The following is a 23,390-nucleotide window of genomic DNA, read 5'->3' as shown; positions in this document are numbered from 1 at the left end:
CTGACCCCGTGACGTCACGGCGCGGTGACGTAGCAGGCGGCGGCTGCGGCGGCAGCGCGCGGGGGGCTGCGAGGGGCGGCCGCTGCTTCTCGCGAGAGTTCGGGGTACGTTCTCGCGAGAGCGGGAGCCTTGGCCGCTGCGGGCGGCCCGGGAGGTGTGAGGGATCCCTGAGGGGAGAGAGCCCCGGGATCATCGGCCCGGGAGGAGTGAGGGATCCCTGAGGGAAGGGAGCCCCGGGATCATCGGCCCGGGAGGTGTGAGGGATCCCTGAGGGGAGAGAGCCCCGGGATCATCGGCCCGGGAGGTGTGAGGGATCCCTGAGGGGAGAGAGCCCCGGGATCATCGGCCCGGGAGGGGTGAGGGATCCCTGAGGGGAGAGAGCCCCGGGATCATCGGCCCGGGAGGAGTGAGGGATCGAGGCTCTCTGAGGGGGAGACCCCCCGGGATCATGGAGTCCAGCCACTGACCCATCCCCACCTTGTCACCAATACAGAGCACCCAGTGCCACATCCAGGCCTTCCTTGGACACCTCCAGGAACGGGGACTCCAAATTTCCCTGGGCAGTTCCAATCCCTGACCACCCTCTTCATGAAGGAATTTCTCCTGGCCCTACCCTGGCACACCTTGTTTCACCTTGTTTCTGTCCCATGTTCCCTGGGAGCAGAGGTGACCCTCACATGGCTGCAATCACTGACTGTGAGCAGTAATTAGTGTGTGTCAGTGATGAGTTATCCCATTGTCCCCAGCGTTTGAAGGGTGTGTGTATTAACCCCATTTGGGGGTCCCTGGTGTGGCTGGGACACTTGAGTGGCTGCCCAGGGTGGAGCCAGCCTCCCTGGAAGCGTTCAGAGCACGAGCCCAGGTGGCCCTTGGCCCGAGGGTTTGGTGGATTCAGGGAGGTTGGATTGGATCTTCACCATAACAATTCCATGATTCTGTGTGCATAAATAAACACTTCCCCTGCAGTTCTGCAGCCGTGCTCCAGCCTCTCCCTGGCTGAGGTGTGAGTTTCCCTGGCCCTGCCGTGGTTCCCAGCATGTACCTGAGCAGTGCTGCCCGTGCCCAGAACCTTCTGTGTGCCGGGCTCCGGCGGCTCCCGCTGATCCAGCAGCACTCCAGAGGGTTCTCTTACAAAGCTGTGATCTTTGAGGAGAGCGGGGTGCTGCTCCCAGCCCCTCACAGGACAGCCACAGGTGTGTATTCCCATTCCTGATCCCGCACAATCACAGAATGTCCTGAGCTGGGAGGGACTCACAGGGATGATCATCCATTCCTGCCTTGCACAGGCATCCCAGCAATCCCCACCCTGTCCCTGAGAGCAGTGCCCAAGTTCACCCAGAGCTCTGGCAGCTTTGGGTCCGTGCCCATTCCCTGGGGAGCCTGGGCAGTGCCAGCACCCTCTGGGGCAAGAACCTTTCCTGATATTTCAGCCTAACTGAGCCCTGGCACAGCTGCAGCCCTTCTCTTGGTCTGGTCCCTGGTCACCAAATCTCCTGTTGTCCCTGTGCATGGAGGGAAGATAAAATTCAGGTGCCTCTTTCAGCTGTCTCTGGTGAGACACCCAAGAACTTGTGATGGTGGGACCTGTTGTGCCATCAAAAGTCACCCTGCACCCCCCCGGTGACAAAACTCTCCTGTAGTGCCACCACCTGATGCCACCCAAGGCTGGTGCAGTCCTCCAGCAGTTTTAGGAATTCTCCATGCTGAAAACAGGCATGAGGTGCTCCTGGAATGCCCAAACTCTTCCCTCTGTGCTGTGTCAATCACCCCAGTGCAGCACATCATTCTCACAGTGCTGGGCCCTGTATCGACCTCAGAGAGATTCCCAGCTGATTTCCCAGTCTGCTGATGCCCTTTCCTGCCTTCCCTGCTGTTCTCCATGCAGACTGGGAGGCCCGGAGCTGCATTCCAGCTGGCACCATCCAGCGAGCTGCACTGTCTGGAGGGGAGAACAGCCTCTCTCTGCAGTATTCCAGAGGAGAGCTGACAGCTGTGGAGTTCCTGCAGGAATTGGGACAGCAGTGCTTTGAGATTGTAAGCCAACTCCCCCCCTGCTCTCCTTGTGCTTCCTGGCTGCATGGAAACAGGTCCAGTGAGGAAAGAGGAGCTTTAAAAAGAAATTCTGTGGTTGAAGGGTCTGGATTTTCCATCTAGGAAGCACTGCTGTTGGAGCAGGGCAGATTTCCACCATTATCCCGGTGTCTGGCAGGGCAGGCAGATGAATTTGCCTTAATTTCCTACTGGAATAAAGTCCTTTTTAAACACCTCACATTCATATGCAGATTCCTTTCCTGCCTGCTGAGCTGTCAGTGTCTGTCTCTAACCTGCCTTGATCCCATGGCAGGCACAGTCCCAGTGATTTCTCTTTCCCAAATCAGCCCTTTATCTCTGCTGTAGAGTTAGGAATGTGAGAACATTAGTTTATTTGGGCAAAGCAATTTAGCTGAGATTCCCTGCCTGCCTTCTGCTGCCAGAGGAAGCAGGACAGAAGATAAGATGATCAGGCAACCTATCCACCCAACCACTCTTATTTTCACTCCATTTCTGGCCCATCATCACTGTTGGGCTTTCTCTGTTTCTCAGGCAAATGTCCGTGTTCCAGTGCACTCCTTTCTTTGGGATTTAATCCTAAAGGAGATGAGAAAACAGCTCCCCATAATGGCAGAAGCAGCTCAGTGTATCCGGGCAGAAGGGCTTAAGACAGCTCTGCTGAGCCACAGCTTGTGCCTGGGGGATGGAGAGAGGTTCCTGCCCCTGGACCAACAGCACTTTGATGTGGTAAGTCTGGATGGATCCCAAATGGGGCTCTGCTCCTCCACCTGTGAAAGCAGCAACTGAAATGCTTTAAGTGCAGGTAGCAGTTGAGCAGCAGCACAGTTTGGTTGACATCAGTGGAACAGACTGGGAAAGCATTTCCTGACACAATTCCTTGCAGGCACTTGGAGAGGGGCTGAGTGACATTTGCAAATCCACTGCAAAGTGCCCACACAACCACGAGTCTCTGTGTAACAGGCACAGGCAGCGATGGAGACAGAGGACTTGGAAGCTGGAACACCAGACTAGAAATAAATGTTATTATTCAGTGCCCTGCCTGCTTTAAAAAAACAAACAAAAACAAGCTTTAAAAGAGTAAGGACTCTTTGAAGAGTTCATCACCCCCTGTGCCACAAAAAACCCACTACCCCAACATGCTGACCTGGGTGAGTCTCCTCTCCCTGCACAGATCCCTCTCCCAGCAGAGTCTCCTTTCCCAGCACACTTCACCTTTGTGTAGGTAACACAGATTAGCAGATTAGGTGACACATGAACCTCGAGGCTCCAATACCCACGGCCTCTCCAGTGTGTGCTGCTCCGCAACAGCCCTGCACAGCAATTAGTGGGGGGAAAATAATTGAATGTTGATTTCCATTAGTGTTGGCTTTATATCCATCCAATGGATTCATTGCTGTTCCTGGAGCGTTACAGAGAGCAGGGGAATGGCTGCTTGGATTGTTCATGGTTGTGAGGGCAGTGGGGGTGTTCAGACACTGAGTCAGTGCTTTTTTGATCCAGATTTTAGGTGGATGGTTATGGTCAACACAGCTGCTGTGGAGATGGCTTTGGGGTGGCTGGTGGGTGCAGTGGTCAGGACGCTGCTTTTCCAAAGCCTTTGGAAGGTGCTGCCATCCAAGGCTTCCTTGGACAGCACTGAACAACTGGTCTGGGACACCCAGTGAGTCTCCCACATTGGGACATCTCATTGGATATCTTCCATCCAAGGACTGGCTGATCCTGTTTGGCTGATTTGAGTGGAGGAGCCACGGCCAAAGCAGTTGGCACCCACACAGTCCCTGCAACCACAGCCTACCCAGCTCCACATCCTTCATTTCTCATGTTAATTAGACAGTCTCTTTCCCACCCTCCCATCTCCATTTCCAGCACTGCCCAGATGTTTGTGGTCACACAGGCTCATGCATATTCCATCTGCTGTTGCTGTAGATGGTTGAATCACATCAGGAAGGGGTGCCCAGGCCAAATCCTGGGATCTACAAGCTGTGCTTGGAGCGCCTGGGTGTCCAGCCCCAGGAATCCATCCTGCTGGACAGCAGCAGCCAGAACCTGGAGGCAGCAGCCCAGCTTGGCATGAAAACAGTGAAGGTACAAAGTGGCACAGCCAGGGTGGGATTTGGGGATGGATTTTGGGTCCAGAAGCTGTTTGGTTTGAACAGCTCCGGATTTCCAAGTGGCAGTGGCTGACTCTTGCCAAGCCTTTTGTTCCAGCCTTGCTTGTCCCTGCAGGATGTGGTGGGGTTAAAGCAGGGATCACTGCCAAAGTCTGCTCTGGGCTATTTTACTCATGGCTCCAAACCCTGTGTAACCTCAGGGAAGTCTCTCCTCTCCCGTTCCTCTGTTCCCTATTGGAGAAACAGCCCCATCCCTATGGTTCAGACAACCACAGCAGAAAATGAGCCCCAGTTAATGAATTCCCAGAAACTCTGAGGCCTCATGGATGAGTCAGCTGGGGACTGACAGGTTACCCCCAGGCTTTGGGGTCAGTGAGCACAGGGGTTTTACTTTGGGGACCATTGGGAAAAGGACAAGAGTGGGACTGGTGGGAAGAGTGACCTCCACTCCCCTGGACTGCACACAGGGAATTCCAGCTCTTATCCCAGCCCAAGCTCACAGTGCCTGTGCCACCATCACAGCTGTCTCCAGGGCAGAGTAAAGGTGGGAAGCTCTGTGTTGGCAGGGAATGACCCATGAATTCCTGTGTGTCACTGGATCAGTGCTGATAAATGCATCCCAACCAGGCAGGGCTCTCTCTTTCCCAGGAGATTTTGTCTTCTAGCTGTCACCCAGTGCTACTCTCTCCCTTCTGGTTTCAGGTTGATGATCCAGAAGCAGCACTCAAAGAGCTGGAAACCCATCTGGGATTTCCTTTGCAAGGGTTCGTTCCCTATACTCGTTCAGTGAGACCAGGCCTGGAAATCCCAAAGGATCGTCTACAAAAGTACATTGAGGATGTTCTTGGTGCCCACACAACAGGTATTGCAGTGGGTTTGGCCCTTCCATCAGAAAACCTGGATATTCTGGAGCTATTGGCTTTTTCCATATGACATAGGGAGTGAAAAATAATATTAAGGAAAGGCTTGTAATCTCCAAGCAACAGCACAGCCATTCCAGTTTCAGTGATCCGTCACTTTCCTAGAATTAAGAAACAACATTTGAGGACTTCCTCATTTTGGGAGGGGTTGAGCACAAGTGGCCAAAGAGATGCCAGGAATATTCCTGTCCTGTGAGGCAGCTGTGAGCTACAGCCATGTTCCCCAGGAGTTTGGGACACAGGGGAGATCTCAGCCCCAGGTGCAGGAAGGGGATGGAAAGCCTGGAGAAGTGCTGACCCTCTGCTCCCACCTCCCAACCCCACTGCAGTTACGGCAGTTTGACCACGGAGAGCCCACCCGGAGCTATTTGGTGAAGTTTGGAGGTCGTTTGCTGGTGCTGAAGAAGGAGGAGGAGCCTCCCGATGGCCCCTCAGGCCCTTCTGTCCCACGGGAATACAGGTGAGGCAGTTTGCTGTGCCAGAGGAGCTGCCCCAGCACCAGAGGAGCAGGACACGTGGAGAGGATCATTTATGACCTGCCCTTGTTTTCCAGAGTGTGGGATAGGTCTGGGGGCTCGGGCCATGGGAAGATGTAGGTGTGCTCCTTTCTCCTCCCCCCAGCCACATGATTTTAGTATATTTAAAGCTGAGCACAGTGATATGGTGTGTCTGCCTCCAACACAGCAGTTCCAGGACTAATTCCTTGCACCTCTCTCCCTCCCTGGCAGGGTCCTGAAGGCTCTGGCTGAGGCTGGTGTTCCTGTGCCCCCTGTGCTTGCTCTCTGCGAGGACAGAAGGTAATTCTGTCCCTCAGCTTTCTCTCTGTGCTTTACAACTGCAGCCAGATTCCCCCAAAGATGAAGAGAGAAGGAACCAGAGCTCACAGAGTGCTCTGATCTAATGAACATTTGTGCAGTGTGGGGCTGGAGGAGCCTCTAGAAGTTCAAAGGACAGAATCACTTTTATTTGGTTTGGTTTAAGTATGTCCCATTATAGCAATTAATCCAAAAGCTCTCTCTGAAAAGCACTTATAAAGCAATATTGTAGGGCTTCCTGCTGACTCAGAGTGCTCAGGTTTGTAATAAAGAAAGGATTTTTCCAACTGCCAGACCTCAGACAGCAGTGACAGCAGCAGATCTGTGACAGGACAGCCCTGAGGCCTGCAGCCTGCTCAGATCTCTGCTGGCTGCAGGACTCAGTGTCTGCACTGCAGCTCGATGTGTGCCCACTGCTCCTGGTGTTTGTGAGCAGCCCGACAGCCCAGCTCACGGGCGCTGCAGGAGCAGGGGAGCAGCTGCTGCTGGAGCCTGGCTCCAAGCTCAGCTTCCTGGGGCTGGAGGGGCCAGGGCTGGGCATGCCCCAGCCACGGGCCACAGGCAGCCTGAGCGGGGCTCCAAGCGCTGCTGGGGCTGCTCTTCACCTGCCCACACAGGCCTGGGGGGCACGTTCAAGGTGCAGGTGAGATCTGGAGGGTAGTGGCAGGATTGACATCAGCCCCACACATCCCAGTTTGCTTCCCCAGCATCCTTGGCACTCCTTTCTTCCTGCTGGAGCACTGTGCTGGCCACATCCACCGCGCCGTGTCCCTGCCCGCAGTGCCGCCGCGCCAGCGCGGGGCCTGGTACGGGGCCATGGCAAACGTCCTGGCCAGGATCCACAGCCTGGACCTCGGAGCTGCCAAGCTGCAGGACCTCGGAGAGCACGGTGAGAGCAGCCTCTGGATCCTTTCTTCTCCTGGGTGTCAGCATTTCTAGGGATAGGCAGGATGGACCAAACTGGGGGCAGGAGGGAAAGTGAGGATGAGCAGTCCAGAGTCTGAGTCCCCAGGTGTGGTGGGAGGGTGTGAAGAGCTCTCCCAATCCAGGTTTCCTGTGAGTTCCCAAAGTTCTCCTACCTCCCAGAGCTTCCTGCCATGTTTGTTGCCATCTCTGCCCACTTTGGGTACAGGAGTAACTTCTTTGCTGCCATCTCTGACCAAACCTTCCCACCTTCCCAAGCATCCCCTCCAGTTCCTCTGCAGAGACAGCTCAGTTTTCTGGAGCTGGTGGATAAGTTATATTTTTGTCCAGGATTGGATTCTTTCCACCTGAATATTAAATCCAGTGCCCAGTTAAGAAAGTATGAGACCTTTGGACATTGCAATTAAAATCTTGGAGCTTAAATTGGGGTTGTGGACTGAGATCTGCCTGGCTGTTTGACTTTTCCTGTGTCCCTTTTGAAGCCTCTTTGTGCCTTTCCCTAGGAGCCTCTGTTTTTCTGTTCCAGGAAATTACATCCAGCAGCAGGTTGAGACCTGGACAAAGCAGTATCGAGCTGTGGAAACTCACGTGATCCCAGCGATGGAGAGGCTCATCCAGTGGCTGCCTCTGCATTTTCCTGAATCCCAGAAGACAACAGTGGTGCATGGTGATTTCAGGTATTGCCCTGGAGCACATCCCAGGCAGCAAACAAGGACTGAGTGTAAAATGACCCTCAGACTCCAAAAGGTTCTGATTGGGCTGGGGCAGCAGCTTCAGAGCAGCCCAAAAGCTGGGGTTTGGGTCAGGGTCAGCATCCCCAGGGAATGAGATTGAGTTTCTTCATCCAGCAGCTGCAAATGCTGGTCTGACACTGGAGGATCATCAGCTCTTCCTGAAATACTCAGAATCAGCCTGATCTGAGGCTCTGACTAACTTGGTTCCATTCTCCAAAGCACAGTTTAGTCCATTATTAACCAGGGAGTTCAATATTGAGTAACCTCCATCCTCTGCTTGCAGAAATTAATGTTTCACTTTGTGCTGCCTTCCAAAGGACTCAGCAATTATTGAAGAGTGTGAAGAGCACTGAAAGCACCTACTGCTGCTGAGCACAGGGATTTTTCCCTCCTCTGGAGACTTTTCTGATCTCTTTTTCCCTCTGATACAGGATGGACCACCTGGTCTTTCATCCAGACAGGCCAGAAGTCCTTGCTGTGCTGGGCTGGAAGTTTGCCACTCTAGGAGATCCCATGTGTGATTTGGCGAATAACTGTATGAGCTTCTTCCTGCCAGCCCACTTTGGTGCTCACAGAGGTACAGAGGGGGCACAGTCACCTTTGGCACACGCAGAGGAACCAGAGCTCAGAACAGATCAGCTCCTGCCCAAGCAGCTCAGCTGGCAGTGGGGCTCAGTGCAGCTGGAAAGGGCTCTGGCTTTGCATTGTTTTCCCTCTCACTCCAGCTGGGAAGCTGGGCAACTCTTTTGGGTGGGAAAGTTGTGAAGCAGATCAGGACTGGTTTGTGCACTAAGTTATACACTTCTTAAAAAGAAAAATACAGCATTAAACGGAGAGGTTCCTTCATTTAGGAGAGATCTCTGTCAGTCACAGTTTCACCCTAACCAGGAGAACTGCCCCATGTGCATTTTGGGGCAGGGGCTGGTGCCAAGCCCCAGAATTCCATACAGAGCCAGCACTGCAGCTGTGCAGGTCCTGGAGGGTGCAGGTGCCTCCATGGAGGGGCCAGGCTGTGCCACAAGGCTCACACCATCCCGTGGGAGCTCTGAGCTGCTCTGGCAGCTGACTCACTGGTACCTCTTCTCATCTTCCAGGCTTGAGGAAGTGTGACTTGGGGCACCTGGGAATTCCCACAGCAGAGGAGTATTCCCAGATGTACTGTGGCCACCTGGGAGTGGAGCGCCCGGAGAGCTGGAATTTCTACCTGGCCTTTGCCTTTTTCCGCCTGGCTGTGATGCTGCAGGGGCGTCACCGTGGCTCCCTGGCAGGTGAGGAGCCCACCAGGCCAGCTGTGCCCTGCACGGGGCACAGCCAGGGGCACGGAGCTGCCTCCCTGCTCCAGCACAGGCCTGTTCCTGCCTGCTGTTTGTGCTGTGAGGTCTTCCCTTTCCTGGGAGAACTGAGCAGAGGCCAAAGTTGGGAGCCCAGAGCTGTGTCCTACAGATGGAGCTCTCAGACCTTCCAGCTCAGCACCAGCCTTTGCCAAGGGACTCACAGGGAGGTGGTGAGAGCTCTGGGAGCTGTTTGTCTGCACACATCAGGTGTGGCCTTGGAGCCTTTATCAGAATTAAATCTGATGTTATTTTCACATCCTTAGAGAGGAGTTTCTCCGAGTCCTGCTGGGCTGGCCCAGAGGAGGGCAGGTGATGCTGTTTGGGATGTGACTACCTAACACAGGCTTTTCCAAACAAGTGTCCTGTTCTCTTGTCCCCAGGGAGGCCAGCTCCAGGTGACAGGAGCCCCAAGGATGCAGAGTTTGTGGCCGAGCTGGCTTGGGATTTTGCCATTAAAGAAGGATTCCGTGTGTTTGAGAACCTCCCCCCCACAAAGCTGCTCGTGAGACATTCCAGCACCTGGGCCGGGCAAGGGCCACTCCTGGGCAGGAGTTACAGCACCTGGGCACGGCCTGGGGCAGCCCCTGTGCCCAGAGCCCCCCTGGTCACCCCCCCCAGCAGCCTGGGGATGGCCCAGGGGCTTTGCTGCAAGATGGAAAATACGGGCATCCAGTGGGGCTTTCCGAGTTCTCATTCCAGGGGGACTGCACATCCTCTGCCAGAGCTGCAGGTGAGACATCTGTGCTGAAGCTGCTTTGCTGCACCTGCCCCAGGGGAGGGATTGTGGCCTCCAAGTGTCCTGGCTCTCGTGATCACATCAGACATTTGGCACTCCTGGAGTCCAGGGGTTTGGAGGAAAAGGGCTGGGTTCATATGGCTGCAATAGAGTTCATATCCTGGGAAACAGTGATTTTGGAAGCTGGCACTCCCTTCCAAGAGGAGCAGATTAACACCAGCCCAGCTGTGGTTGCTTGCCCAGGTCCTGCCATCCGTGCTGATGGTGTGCCCAGAGCATGGCTGGGCTGGGCTTTTCAACTCTTGCCAGTCCAGGAAGAAATGGTTGTTCCTTACCTTTCCCTGTCCAGGGAAGCCTCACTTCTGTCTCCCTCTGGGAAAGGCTGAGCTCATTCCCTTCTCTCTGTCCCTCTGGTGCTCCCTTGGGAGCTCCCTCAGATGGGGCAGGGAGCTGCTTGCACCTCCCCAGCTTCCATTCACAGTGTGAGTGGAAGCAAACAGCCCCACCCTTGGGCTGCTACCAAGATTATATTCCTAATTATTCTAGTGACATTATCAAATTCTAGTGGGTTACTTAACCTTCTTTCAGCTGCCAAAAAAATACCCAGGTGCCCTTCCAAAGTGTTTCCTTGTGCTCTGGCAGAAACCAGCAAATGCCAGTGTGTCAGGGCACTTGGCAGCTGATCTGCTGAGAAGGTGGAAAGGGCAGGGAAGCAGCAGCTGTGGGGAATTTGGAGGTGCTGAGATGAGCAGATCTCCTTGCCCTTCCTCGAAACACTCATCTTTGCCAAGTCTCCAAACATCAGGATTGCCACACTCTCTCCGCTCCATGCCTTGGGCTTGTGGAGATGCTGCTCCTGGTGTGTGGCACCACAGAGCCCCCTCATCCCTGTCACCTCCACATCCATCCCACTGCTCCTTCCCTTGGCATCATCCCTGCACTGTCAGCCTTTGCTGTGGAAGAGTGTTGTGAAAGCCAGGGGAGGAGTTTTGCTGCCTGCAACAGCAAGATAATGCAGAGGATTGTTACACAGCCAAATATTCCCTGGAACTGCCACAGTGCTCCAGAGCTGGGCACGGCCAAGGGCAAGGGCAAGGCTGGCCCTGCCAGCTTGCACTGCCAGGGGGAGGTTCATCCCTGGGGGCTGGCAGCCAGGTGCCCTTGGCTGAGTGTTCCTGGCTGAGCAGGGCAGGATCTCAGCTGATCCTGCCTCATCCCACACCAGGAGCCAGCAGACTCCACACTGATCCCAAAGGCTGCCTGTCCCTGCAGCTCTCGGGGAGATCCTCTCCAGAGGAGCAGAGGGAAGCTCAGTTTGTCCTTCAGAGCCATGGCTGGCTGTCAGAGGGGCAGCACCAGGGGCACTAGAGCTCTCATGGGTCTCATCCCAGACACAGAGTGCCAGGACAAGGCACTGATGGCTGCACAGGCCATGGATCAGGGCACCAAGGTGAGCAGATTCCTCAGGCTCGAGCCTTCCCTGACCCAAAAAGAGCAACACTGGGACCCCCACTGAGTCTGGGGCCTATGAGCATGAGGGGTGATCTGTCCTGTCTGCTGTGGGATCCCCAGTGCAGGTGTTTCCCCAGCACTGGGTCCCCAGGGATTTGGAAGGCTCTGGGACATTGCTGCCTGGTCCTGCAGCCCTCTGTGTGCCTACATGGGCTCTGGTCTCACTCTCCCACAGGTCCCTGGAGCAAAACATCTCCACAGTGCAGATCCCAGCCCAGCACTTCCCTTGGACCTGAGCTCCACATCTGGCTGAGGGTCCCCAGGGTTCACAGGACAGGACTCTCCAAACCAGAGCTGAGCCAGGAGCTGCAGCACTGGGAAACCTCAGATGGGGACCCAAACCAGCCACTCTGGCATGGGAGAGGCCGTGCTGAGGGCAGCCTGTGAGCTTCTCAATTCCAGTGGTGTTTGGTGTTATCTGTGCTCAGTGCTTTTATTGCCTGGCTCAATACAGGGCCAAGTCCAGCCTTGGATCATGAGGCTGCAGGAGTCAGAACTGCAGCAGGGAGAGTTGGTTGGGAGTGACCTGGCTGGGGGTGCACGACTTGGTTTTGGGAATAAAGAGAATGGACCAGCGCATCTCCTTCAGCACATCTCTTCTTCTTCAGCACAACCTCCAGCAACTTGCAGATGCTGGAAGAATCCTCAGTGGTGGAAGGAACTGAATCCAGTCCTCGAGGTCTCTGGATTCAGGGGAGACTCAGGAGCTGAGGCAGTGCCTGCCCTGTGGAGCTGGGAGAAACTGGGAGGACTCCATGGTCCCATGAGTGTGGTGGGGTCTCTTTGGGGACCACGGAGGATGCAGACTGGATCAAGGGAGCTTTCAGTGCTTTTCAGAGCTAGGTGAGAACTGTGGGAACAACCATGATAACTTTATGAATGTAAGCAATTTATATGTTGCATTAATTAATTACTAAAGTAATGGGTACGGTTCTTTGGGTTCTCCTGCTCCTCCGGCGTGGGTGCAGCTCACAGCCCATCTGCCCAGGGTGGCCACCACCTGCCAGCCCTCAGGGGCACAAGGAGTGCTGCAGAGAGCCCTGGGGGCCGTGCTGGCTCTCAGCACAAGGACCAAGAGGCTGAAGGGAAGCCGGTAACCTGAGCCTTGGATTCTCCCAAGCTCCAGGGTGAAATTCCACCTCAGCCTCGGGCATTTGGCTCTGCTGTGGAAGGGGGAGGGAGCTGAGCCTGTCTCTGCCCAGCCCAGATATTTGGGATGGTTTCCCAGCAGGCGCCTGACTCCTGCGCCTCCCACCTCCCTCGGGCAGGCTCAGGGGACAAGAGCCGCGTCTGCCCTGGGGGGTTTAGTGCTGCTGGATCTGCCTCCAAGCCGAGGGGAGGGAAGGGGCTGCTCGAGAGAGCCAAAGGCTTTATTTAACACGCACTAGTGCTCAAAGCCATGGTTGTCCATGCCGGGATCAGGCACAGACAGAACACTCACGAGGGTTTAGCCCCGAGCTGGAGCTCAGCTCTGTGACGTCCCTGCGGACACCTTGAGCCGCTCCCTCTGGGACACACGGGCACATCTCTGCAGGGAGGACAGTTCTGGCATCTCCCACGGGCGGTTTAACATGCACAGGGCTGTGACAGGAGGCAGAACAGTCGGAACAAGAGGCCCTTAGGAGTGCCACTTTGTAAAGGGCAGCCCAGGAGCCACTGCCCGGGAATCCACCACCCTGCAAGGGACACGAGCGGACCAAGGATGAGGGAGGCTGAGACCCAGCACATGAGGATTTCTTTTCAGCTGATCCGGGAAACGCTCGGCCTAATCCGTGTCCCGCTGGATAACCTGGCACGGGCGCTTTGCCGTCTCTGGGCTGTGCTGTTCCTCCCTGCTGGTACAACTGGGCTGAGTACACCCAGCCCAGGAGAGAAATGCCTGGAAAGTGCAAATGCTGGAACCTCCAGCAAGACTTTCAGCCACATGGGTCATCCAGGACAGCGGGTGAAACTATTCCTGAACTCACATATTCTACATTTTTTTTGTCCCCTTTAACAAACCAGAGACATCCGTGTCACCCTTCACAGACTCCTCACTGAGTCTCTCATACAGGGTAATACCACAGGTCTTTTTTCCCCAGAGGTTAAAAACCTCTCTGCATTTTTGGTCTGTGGCTTCCTTAGTGATGTTGATGATAACCCGAGCACATCTCTGCTCCCTGCATGTGAATCTGCACTTGGATACGCTGAAGTTGCACAAGACATATAAAACAAACCAGAGAAAAAGGCCTTTAGCCATTGTTGGGAGCGATTTCACAAAGCCTCTCATTTGCATTCACCGAGAAATTCCCTGTTGTGAAAGCACTTCCCTGGCTTTGTTCCACTGCCCCTACACACGGGAGGGTTTTTTTGGGTGTCTGGGTGGACAGTAATGGTGGCACATTCATGGAACCGGGAGTCCAGGTCCCCAAATTCTCCCTCCTCACCTTCCCGCAAAAGTAAAAAGAGATTTCTGGGTCTTTTTTTTTTTTTTTTTTTTTTTTTTCTTTTCTCTTCTCCTAGTTGTTGCCTGCAATTAGGCACAAAGTTCCCTGGGTATGGGCCGGGACATGGCAGAGACAGGACAGGGACAAGGACAATGCTGGACACGATGAGGCACCCACGGTGCACCAAACCAAGCCTGATTTGAAACGAACGGAGCTGAACCGACCAGAACGGCGCTGAGCTGTGCCGAGCCCACCCGAGCCACGCCAAGCTGATCCGAACGGGGCCGTGCTGAGCCCAGCTGAGCTGAGCCGAGCCAAATTGTGCTGCTCGATCCGAGCTGGATCGAGCCTATTCCACACGAAGCAAGGACGCCAAGCTGGCTCTGCTCGTGCCGTGCCCAGGCGAGCCGGGGTGGGCGGTGCCGAGCGGTGCCGGGGCGGGGCGGGGGACGGAGCGGGGCTGTCCCGGCTTGCGGGGCCCGGCCCGGCCCAGCTGAGCTCAGCATGCTGCGGGCGGTGGTGCGCGGCTCCCGGCTCTGCCCGGCCCTGCTCCGGGCTCCCTTCTCGGCCGCCGCCGCTTCCCCCATCCCGGCGCCCAACCCGCGCCCCGACATCGCCTATAACAAGGTATGACCGAGCTGGGAGCCCGGGCCGGGCCGGGCGGGTTCGGGGCTGCCGTGTCCGCCGATCGAGCTCGGTGCAGGGCTGGGCCAGCGCGGGGTGGCGCTGAGCCCGGAGCAGCCGGGGATTTGGGCCCAAAGCCTTGGGAGAGAGGAACCCTGGGTGCAGCCGCCGGTGCGGGGCACAGGGCGCGTGTCCCATCGCCACCGGGCTCTGCCCCCTTCCCCTCGGTGGGCTCAGCAATCCCGCATCGGTGCGAACGGCATAAGGAAAAAACTCTGGGGAAGGGCACGGGAGAGAAGGGAAGGTGCTTGGCCGGTTATCTGCAGAGACTGGACCCTTGTTCCAGGAAAATCCTGTGGGATCACCTGTGCGAGGTGCTGCTGGAAGGCAGCGTTCCAAGGCACCCGGGCACTCCTTCCCCGGCGGCTGTGCCCAGGCTCTTGGTGGTTGTCTGGGCGTTCTGCAAGTTCTTGGCGAGCACCACGATCTTTGCACTCCCCTTCTCTTGCCACAGACCTGAAAAAAAAATTACCCGTAGAAAGAAAGAGTTGGTAAAGCTGCTGTTAGCACCTGGTTCTGGTACATGGGGAGCCTAAAACTGGTTAATCTGGGAAATAACAGAATCATTTAGATTGAAAAAGACCCTTAAGGCTCATAAGAAATACTGCAAAAGCTTTGGTGCTCTGGACAAAATCGACTCACTGTAGTGTCTATGCCTAAAGCATTTTCCCACTCTTCAGTCTCCTGAACTTCCCAGTGCTCCTGCACAGCTCCAGCCAGGCTTCCAGCTTTTGCAAGGACCTACCAAGATGGGAACCTCTTCCAACTCACGTGCTGTTTGCTGAGCTCTGAATTCTTTTATTCACTTGAGGCTGTGTTGTGTGCTTTTAGGCTAAAGTATCTCCTTCATATTGCTGCAGGTTTGGAGCCCACACAAGTCAAGTTAAGCTCTTTTAATTAACCAGGCTCCTCAGATGCCATCAAAGAAGCAAAGCTCTCCCTGATTTCCCCGGGATCTGGCTCAAAGGCTCACCCTGCTTGGCTTTTTCCTTGCAGATTTTCATAAATAACGAATGGCACGATGCAGTCAGCAAGAAAACCTTCCCCACCATCAACCCAGCCACGGGAGAAGTCATCTGCCAGGTGGCTGAGGGCGATAAGGTAAATGTTGTTGGGGTGAGATGGGTTTGTTCTCCATGGGAGCAGGTCCAGAGGGGCTGCAGAGGAAGGCACCACCCCATGTCCCACCTGGGCAACTCTGTGTTTGCAGCAGTGTCTGATCTGTGTAAATACCACGTCAAGTGCTGCTAGTGTCCTTCCTTGACTACTGCTAAAAAAAAAAAAAAAAAAGAAATGATGGGGAATAAAGTCACGTCATCATCACCTGCCTTATGCAAGGCCCTCCTGGGAGTCTGTGGCAGAGCTGAGGTGGTGTTTCCCAGCAATTTGGGGTTTTTCCTACAGTCTGGAAACCTGTGTGTGTTCCCCAAGGGAGGAGTGAGTGAGGGAAACCCTTTGTTGTTTGCTTCTCCGTGGCAGCCTGGCTTGTCCTGGCGAGACCATTGCAGCAAGGACAGAGAACCAAGTAGGAACCAGCAAATGCCCTGTCAGGACAAAATCATGGAGCAGAGACAGCTGATCAAGGAAAAAAAAATCTCCTTTGGACTGGATTCTGAAAAAGTACCAAAAGTAGACTTCCAGAGCTTTTTCCTTGCCTCCTCCTAGGACGCAAATATTAACCCAGCAGGTGACACTGCAGAAATAACCTGATGATATTTGCTCTCTGTGTAGCTGAAATAACAGAGGGTGAGCACAGGCAGAGGTTGTGGCTGCACAGCTGTTGCACCCATCTGCTCCTCTGCCATTGCTGCTGCTTCCTCCTCACGGCTGCAGCCTGGGTGGGAAAGCTGTGTCCTCGCAGTGCTCGTGGGGAAAGTGGCCCAGGGCTGCACCCTGTGCTCCCCTGCCCTGGGACTCAGGAGTGCCTTGCAGCAGGGCAGCTGCCAAGGCTGCAGGTTCTTCCCCCAGGAGCCTGGCAGGAGCAGCCTCTTGTGCTGCCTGGCTGCAGGCTGTTTTCTCCTGCACAGCAGGGAGAGCTTTTGTTGTTTCCAGAGAGGGAAGGGGGGCTGGTTAATCCTTCCTCACCCTTTGCCTGGGCTCCCCCGCAGGCAGATGTGGACAAGGCAGTGAAGGCAGCCAAGGCAGCGTTCCAGCTGGGCTCTCCCTGGAGGAGGATGGATGCATCTCACCGCGGGAAGCTGCTGAACCGTCTGGCTGACCTGATCGAGAGGGACCGCGCCTACCTGGCCGTGAGTGCGGGGCTGGGATCCACGGGGGCTGTGTGCGCTGCTGGGCTGGGGCCTCACCCCCAGCTCACACCTGGGACACACTCACAGAGCGTGGGGAGCCACTTTTGGCAAGCTGAGAGCAAAAGGCCAACGTGCAGGACAGATCCAGGCTGCAAACTGAGAACTGACTCAGGGCTGCACATGTGAGTTCCCCCCGGCACCTCAGGAAACTCTGCTGTCTTTGCAGGCCCTGGAAACTCTGGATAATGGCAAACCCTACGCCATCTCCTACCTGGTGGATTTGGACATGGTGGTCAAATGTCTCAGGTGGGTTTGGAGGCCACAGCTGGCCCATGGTACTGTCTCTCTGCAGGTTCAGCTACCTCCAAATTCAGGCACTGTGGGATCTGGGTCTGACTGATGGTTTCATATCAGACACTTTGGGTTTACTCTTTGCTGTAATTCCTCTGACTTCCCCAAGTCACACAAGTGGTGGTCATCTGTCAGCATAGAAATTGCAATGGGAGACACAAATATTTCTATTTACTGTCCATTCTTTAAATCACCTGTTTGGGACATATCTGCACTGTGCTGTGTACGAAGTGACTGAAACAGAGGAAGCCTCTTTTATTTTCTGTTGGCAGCAGACTTGTTATTTTAATTCCAGTGACCAAACTGTTACTGTTTCCAGATACTTTGCAGGCTGGTCAGATAAATTCCATGGCAAAACCATCCCGTTAGACGGAGACTTCTTCTGCTACACAAGACACGAGCCCGTGGGAGTCTGTGGACAAATCATCCCTGTGAGTAAAATGTAGCAGCAGCTCCTGCAGGGCTGCAAGAATTCAGTGTTATTCTGTAAGTTCCGCTCTGTTGCCAACCACTGCTTCCTCCCGGGGTGAACAAAGCTGGGCTTGCACCAGCTGGGAGGGCTCTTACTTCACCCTGGGAGTGCAGAACTGCCTGTTGATTTCAAGAGCTCTGAGTGAGGTTTACTTTGTATCTACTGATTAAAAAAAGCCCGAGGGGTTTAAGCCCATTTATAGGAATTACCTGGCTCAGAACCACTATTAAGTTTAAACTGCTGCCTAGAATTAACCCCAAAATTTTGTGTGATGAGGAAAAATCCAAGATTCTTCCCTAAGTGTTGATTTGAGTTGAGCTCACTGGTTCATTACTGACTAATCAGAAACTTCCAAGTTCACACCAGCAAATCTCTCTTTGTTTTTCAGTGGAACTTCCCGCTGTTGATGCAAGCATGGAAACTGGGGCCTGCCCTGGCCACTGGGAATGTGGTTGTGATGAAAGTGGCAGAGCAAACCCCTCTGAGTGCTCTCTATGTGGCCAGTCTGATCAAAGAGGTGAGGATGAGGCCAGGATTCCATCACTGCTGGAGACAGGAGCAGGGAAGAGCTGTCTGCAGGAAGGCTGGGTTGATTTATCAAAAAACTCCCTTGTTCACATAAATGCATGTGCAGATGATGTAAGTCTTGATTAGGGAAGGACTCTTTGAGGTTTGATTAGATAATGAACTTCAGGGTGATCAGAAAATGAACATATGTCTGTATTTCCGTGTGTATTCACACCTTCAACTTGTGCGTGGGATGTGGGGTGAGAAGAGGAATTGTCCTGGTTATTGCAAACAGCATTAAAATGAAGCCCTGGAAAATCAAAGGAGAAATCAAAGGAGTAAAGGCTGCTGCTGGTGGGAGATCTCCTGAGTGTCACAAACACAGGAGGGGAGTGAAAGCCTTGGTTTGTAAAAGGAATAACTTTGCTTTGTCCTGCTGGGCATTGCCAGGCTGGATTCCCCCCGGGCGTGGTGAACATCATCCCTGGCTACGGGCCCACGGCAGGAGCTGCCATCTCCTCCCACATGGATGTGGACAAAGTGGCCTTCACCGGCTCCACCGAGGTAAGGGAGCACCCTCAGCCTGGGACCACGGAATATCTCATGGCTGGGTAAAACACTGGAGGTGCTTTGCCTTCTCCACCTCATGCAAAGCTGATTGCAGGGTGTGAGATGTATATCTGCATTACATATGACTCTTTTGTTCTGATTTCTTTCTTTAGAATATTTCCTATTGCTCCTATTTTTCCCTTGAGCTGTTTCTTATTGGAGGTGAAACTCTGGGCAGACTCAAAGCCCTGACAATGAGGATTAACATTAAATGCTGACTGAGATGTAAACCCAGAGCCCTCTTGCTGATGTGGGAGTTAATCCCAACACCTGCTCTCTCTCCCTGCAGGTTGGACACCTGATCCAAAAGGCTGCAGCAGAGAGTAACCTCAAGAGGGTGACCCTGGAGCTTGGAGGGAAGAGCCCAAACATCATCATGTCTGATGCAGACAGTGAGTAGCTGGGCAGTGTTTGATCTGTGCCTTTTACCTTGGCTTCTTCCAGAGCTGGAGGGGAAAGGAAAAGGAAGGGCAGTTCTCCTGTGTGAGGCTCTACCCTGACATCACCACTCTGTGCCTCCTGCTGCAGCTGCTGCATTTGTGTATCAGCACTCCTCCACTCCCACTTCTGTTCCCAGAGCTGGGTAGTTCAGTTATCAACAACAAAAAAAAAATTGTTTCAATACCTTCTCTAGTCCTTGCTCCAGTTTTGTTTCCATTTCTCTTGGAGCACACCACTTTTTTCTTCTCCTATGAAGTCCTGTTTCCCTCATCCCTTGCATATAAACTCATTTTTGGCCTTGATGAGCCAACACTTGCTTTATATGGCAGTTAAGTAAGGAAAAAAACTCGTCCTCAACACCTGATAATTTCCAATGAGAACTGTAACCTGCCTCAGGTTAGATATTTTTCTCTAGTCTGGGGTTCTTTAATAAAGAATGAAATCTGCAACTCCTGCCCTACCAACCCATGGCAAATGCTGTCAACTGAAAGGACTTTGTATCCCCAGCAGTCTCTGTGATAATTGTGCTAAAAGAGTCACAGATCTGGTTGGGTTTGTTTGCTTATTTGTTTTCTCTCCCTTTTCTTAGTGGACTGGGCTGTGGATCAAGCCCACTTTGCCCTGTTCTTCAACCAAGGGCAGTGCTGCTGTGCTGGCTCCAGGACCTACGTGCAGGAGGACATTTACAACGAGTTTGTGGAGAGGAGTGTGGAGAAGGCCAAGGCCAGGGTGGTTGGAAACCCCTTTGACTTCAAAACCGAGCAGGGGCCTCAGGTGGGAGCAGGAAATGCCCTGAGCTGTTATCTCATGGAATTGTCCCAGTCTTGAGTCACTGTGTAGATTAAAGTGGGAGTATCCTTGGCTCTATTGATTAACCCAGTTTGACCTGAGCCCATTATCACTGGTGCAGGAGGGAGGATTTAATTAACCATTGGGACAACTCCAAAACTTGATGCTGCCATTTAAAAACGACCATTTCCCTTTGGAGATTGCTTGGCAGCCTGCTGCAGTGAGGAATGGCTGGAGCTCAGCAGCTGGGAGCGGAACTGTTCCCAGGTGAAGCTGACCTGTGTCCCCTCCTGGCTCTCAGGTGGATGAGGAGCAGTTCAAGAAGATCCTGGGCTACATCAGCACGGGGCAGAGGGAGGGAGCTGGAACTGTTCCCAGGTGGAGCTGACCTGTGTCCCCTCCTGGCTCTCAGGTGGATGAGGAGCAGTTCAAGAAGATCCTGGGCTACATCAGCACGGGGCAGAGGGAGGGAGCCAAGCTGCTGTGTGGTGGCAGCCCCGCCGCAGACAGGGGCTACTTCATCCAGCCCACGGTCTTCGGGGACGTGCAGGACAGCATGACCATTGCCAGGGAGGAGGTGAGTGCTGCAGCTCTTCGAGGTTGCAGTGGGAGAGGGAAATAAAAGTATGGATTTTATTAATGTCTGTTAAAACTAAGTAAAGCAGTGGTTTTAATTTTTTTATTAATTATTTATTTTAGGGGGGTAGGTTTTGTTAATGAGCTGTTGAGTTTTATTGCATGATTGATAAAATTACATCATTTTAATTGCAAGATGTTTTACTTAAGGGGAGGAGCTAAGCATTCTTAATTAGTATTTTAAATCTCAAATTTTTCAGCTTTTCAGCTTTTTAAATTACATTCCTAGAGGAAGACTAAATTTATTTATATTACTACTAAACTTTTAGAAGAAAACTACATCATTTTACAAGATTACTGCTTTAACAGAACTGTCACTTCAGGAGGACTGAAATTACCATTTAATCACTCTGAATGACAAGGTGTCAGGTTATATTCTGACCCTATCAGTGTTTTTGTACTACTGCATTTTATTTTAATTTTCCTATTAAGTTATAGGGGGTTTTATTATTATTCATTTTAATTTTCCTATTAAGTTATAGGGGGTTTTATTATTATTCATTTAAATTTTCCTATTAAGTTATAGGGGGTTTTATTATTATTCTTTTTACTTTTCCTATTGAGATAGGAAAATTAAAATAAATATTAATTTTAAAAACCTATGAAGTTATGGGGAATTTTTATTATTATTTAATTTCCCTATGACGTTATAGGGGGGTTTTATTATTATTTAATTTCCTATGAAGTTATAGGGCTTTTTTCTTATTATTTATACATACTAGTAAAAAACTGTCATTCCTATCCTCATATCTTTGCCTAAAAGCCCCTTAATTTCAAAATTTAAATAATTCAGAAAAGCTGACATTTTCCATTCCAAAAAGAAACTCCTGCCTTCCTTAGCAAACACTTGTCTTTCAAATTCCAGTGTCATTTTGCCCCCTCTTGGTGCAAAACCCCCAGGTTATATCATGTATAGAATAACTCAGACATAGAATAACTCAACTCAGACATAGAATAACTCAGACATAGAATAACTCAACTCAGACATAGAATAACTCACACATAGGCCTTTGTGGGGCCTCAGCAGTTCCAGAGCCCGGTCCCCGTGTCCCCACGCTCTGCTGGCCTTTTGCAGATCTTTGGGCCGGTGATGCAGATCCTCAAGTTCAGAACCATCGAGGAGGTGATCGAGAGAGCCAACGACTCCAAGTACGGCCTGGCAGCCGCCGTGTTCACCAGGGACCTGGACAAAGCCAACTTCGTGTCCCAGAGCCTGCGGGCTGGCACGGTCTGGTGAGCCTGAGCCCCTGGCAGCCCCTGGCAGCCCCTGGCACTCGGGGCCTCTCCTCTGGGTCAGGTTTACTTGGGCTTTGCTCAGGGTAATGGCAGAACGTCAGGGGTAGTGGGAACCAGGTAAAATTTGGGTGTGGTGTTTATAGGTACTTGTTTTTTATAGGTATTTGTTTTTAACAGGTATTTATTTTTATAGGTATTTTTATATATTTTATAGGTTTTAATAGATATTTTATAGATATTTATTTTTATAAATATGTACAGATATTTTTATAGCTATGTATAGATATTTATTTTTACAGCTATTTATAGTTTTTTATGGATTTTTCAATAGATTTTCAATACATGTTATAGATTTTAAATAGATACTTTACAGATTTTAATAGATTTGGATAGATTTTTTATATTAATATTTTATAGATTTTTAAAATATAGATATTTTATAGATTTTTATATCGATATTTATTTTTTTAATAGATATTTATTTATTTAGGCTGGTCCATCTCTCCTCTGAGAATGGGGATTTTTCAATAGATTTTCAATACATGTTATAGATTTTAAATAGATACTTTATAGATTTTAATAGATTTGGATAGATTTTTTATATTCATATTTTATAGATTTTTAAATATAGATTTTTATATAGATTTTTTTTTTTAATAGATATTTATTTATTTAGGCTGGTCCATCTCTCCTCTGAGGAGCCCTGGGAGTCCCAGCTGAGGGGGCAGACTGGACCCTTGGCCTGGATGATGAGAGCTGTGGGTGGATCCTGTATCCTGCCTGGCCAGTGCTGATCCATCCTGCTGGCTGAGGGGATGGACAAATTCCCTCAGGAATTCCCCCCAGAGCAGCTCAGCCTTCACTTTCACCCTCACTTTCCCTTCCAGGATAAACTGCTACGACGTGTTCGGAGCCCAGGCTCCCTTCGGGGGCTACAAGGCCTCTGGCAATGGGAGGGAGCTGGGGGAGTACGGCCTGGAGGCTTACGTGGAGGTGAAAAATGTGAGTGTTTCCTGCAGCCAGAGCCTCCCCAGCCCTCTGCTGCAGCTCCAGAACGTCTCTGTGCCGTTGGTGTGGGCTGGGCTGAGAGCTGGAACCCACCTGGCATCCAAACCTTGAGCTTTCCAGTCTCCAAACCTGCCCCTGACTGGGATACACTGGTTTTTTTTTTTTCTCCTGCCTCTCACCATTCCCTGAAAAGAAAAAAAACCCAACAACCTGTAACTTTCCTTTTCTTTTAAATCCCTAGGTGACAATCAAAATTCCACAGAAAAATTCCTAAAGGACAGCAATCTTCTCCACAGATTTGAAAATAATGATGCAGCTTCACGGCACACAAAGCTGAACACAGAAAATTTAGTATGCAAAAATATGTAACTCTGCATTAAGAGTGTTTTTTTAGGTGTTTAAAGGAGCTTTTGTTAAAAAAAAAAAAGAAACAAACCTACTTGGCTTTACCTTTTTAAAATACCAAATGTATTTGGCTGGCACTAACAAGGTGGGATGGTTATTTTGGGTACATTTTGGGAATGTATTATGTGGGTGCAGTCACCAGAGGAGAGGGGTGAGATCTTTACATCTCTAGCTGATAAATAAGCTTCTTTTTCCCCAAGAAATCATTTAAATGCTTCTTTAGTCTAGGAAGATGTGTAGAATAGAAAATAACAACAGAATTAGGTCTCTAAACCTTGTCCTATGAACTGTTTCTCTTCTGTGAGCAAAGTGAATGCAGTTTGTGTACCTGGGCCAGGGAGCAGTGTGAAATCTGAGGAAAAAGTGCTTTTTTTGTTCCGTCCTGCTGGTTGTAGCCACTCCAAATAAACATTTCTTGTCTCAGCGCAGTCAACCATAC

The 23,390-nt window shown here is 51.8% G+C and overlaps 2 protein-coding genes across 6 annotated transcripts; both read left to right on the top strand.

Moving 5' to 3' along the window:
- The first annotated feature begins 35 nt into the window (after positions 1 to 35).
- ACAD10 (acyl-CoA dehydrogenase family member 10) lies at positions 36 to 12,040 on the top strand. 5 transcript variants are annotated; one of them, XM_041489026.1, is made up of 15 exons: positions 36 to 104; positions 967 to 1,193; positions 1,886 to 2,034; positions 2,584 to 2,778; positions 3,979 to 4,137; positions 4,866 to 5,025; positions 5,402 to 5,543; positions 5,812 to 5,880; positions 6,606 to 6,787; positions 7,349 to 7,499; positions 7,988 to 8,133; positions 8,651 to 8,824; positions 9,271 to 9,620; positions 10,852 to 11,076; positions 11,747 to 12,040. In XM_041489026.1, exons 2-15 carry the CDS (start codon positions 1,037 to 1,039, stop codon positions 11,801 to 11,803), a joined length of 2,316 nt encoding a protein of 771 aa, XP_041344960.1. In that variant the 5' UTR covers positions 36 to 104; positions 967 to 1,036; the 3' UTR covers positions 11,804 to 12,040. The 5 variants fall into 5 exon arrangements, with proteins under 5 accessions (XP_041344960.1, XP_041344963.1, XP_041344959.1 ...); XM_041489029.1 differs by lacking the exon at positions 11,747 to 12,040 and adding an exon at positions 11,314 to 11,715 and having other exon boundaries at positions 11,018 to 11,076; XM_041489025.1 differs by lacking the exon at positions 11,747 to 12,040 and adding an exon at positions 11,314 to 11,715.
- A 1,980-nt stretch (positions 12,041 to 14,020) lies between these two features.
- Positions 14,021 to 23,374, top strand: ALDH2 (aldehyde dehydrogenase 2 family member). Its single transcript, XM_041488751.1, has 13 exons — positions 14,021 to 14,191; positions 15,245 to 15,349; positions 16,357 to 16,497; positions 16,724 to 16,803; positions 17,168 to 17,279; positions 17,709 to 17,837; positions 18,278 to 18,391; positions 18,726 to 18,828; positions 19,467 to 19,651; positions 20,079 to 20,243; positions 21,378 to 21,535; positions 22,426 to 22,540; positions 22,788 to 23,374. Exons 1-13 carry the CDS (start codon positions 14,069 to 14,071, stop codon positions 22,818 to 22,820), a joined length of 1,563 nt encoding a protein of 520 aa, XP_041344685.1. The 5' UTR covers positions 14,021 to 14,068; the 3' UTR covers positions 22,821 to 23,374.
- Positions 23,375 to 23,390: the final 16 nt, after the last annotated feature.

The sequence above is a fragment of the Pyrgilauda ruficollis genome, unplaced genomic scaffold (assembly GCF_017590135.1).
Source record: "Pyrgilauda ruficollis isolate IOZ18807 unplaced genomic scaffold, ASM1759013v1 scaffold9, whole genome shotgun sequence".
Lineage (NCBI taxonomy): Eukaryota > Metazoa > Chordata > Aves > Passeriformes > Passeridae > Pyrgilauda > Pyrgilauda ruficollis.
The sequence above is the reverse complement of the archived record's forward strand: the minus strand, read 5'-3'. Positions and strand labels throughout refer to the sequence as shown.

Bases quoted from the DNA above. Each gene is read 5' to 3' on its own strand.
- ACAD10 (XM_041489025.1), top strand. From the start codon at position 1,037: ATGTACCTGAGCAGTGCTGCCCGTGCCCAGAACCTTCTGTGTGCCGGG. The intron at 5,881-6,605 runs GTAATTCTGTCC...TTGCTTCCCCAG, and splicing joins GCTCTCTGCGAGGACAGAAG to CATCCTTGGCACTCCTTTCT. The intron at 8,825-9,270 runs GTGAGGAGCCCA...TCTTGTCCCCAG, and splicing joins TCACCGTGGCTCCCTGGCAG to GGAGGCCAGCTCCAGGTGAC.
- ALDH2 (XM_041488751.1), top strand. From the start codon at position 14,069: ATGCTGCGGGCGGTGGTGCGCGGCTCCCGGCTCTGCCCGGCCCTGCTC. The intron at 17,280-17,708 runs GTGAGTAAAATG...TTTGTTTTTCAG, and splicing joins TCTGTGGACAAATCATCCCT to TGGAACTTCCCGCTGTTGAT. The intron at 18,392-18,725 runs GTAAGGGAGCAC...CTCTCCCTGCAG, and splicing joins CCTTCACCGGCTCCACCGAG to GTTGGACACCTGATCCAAAA.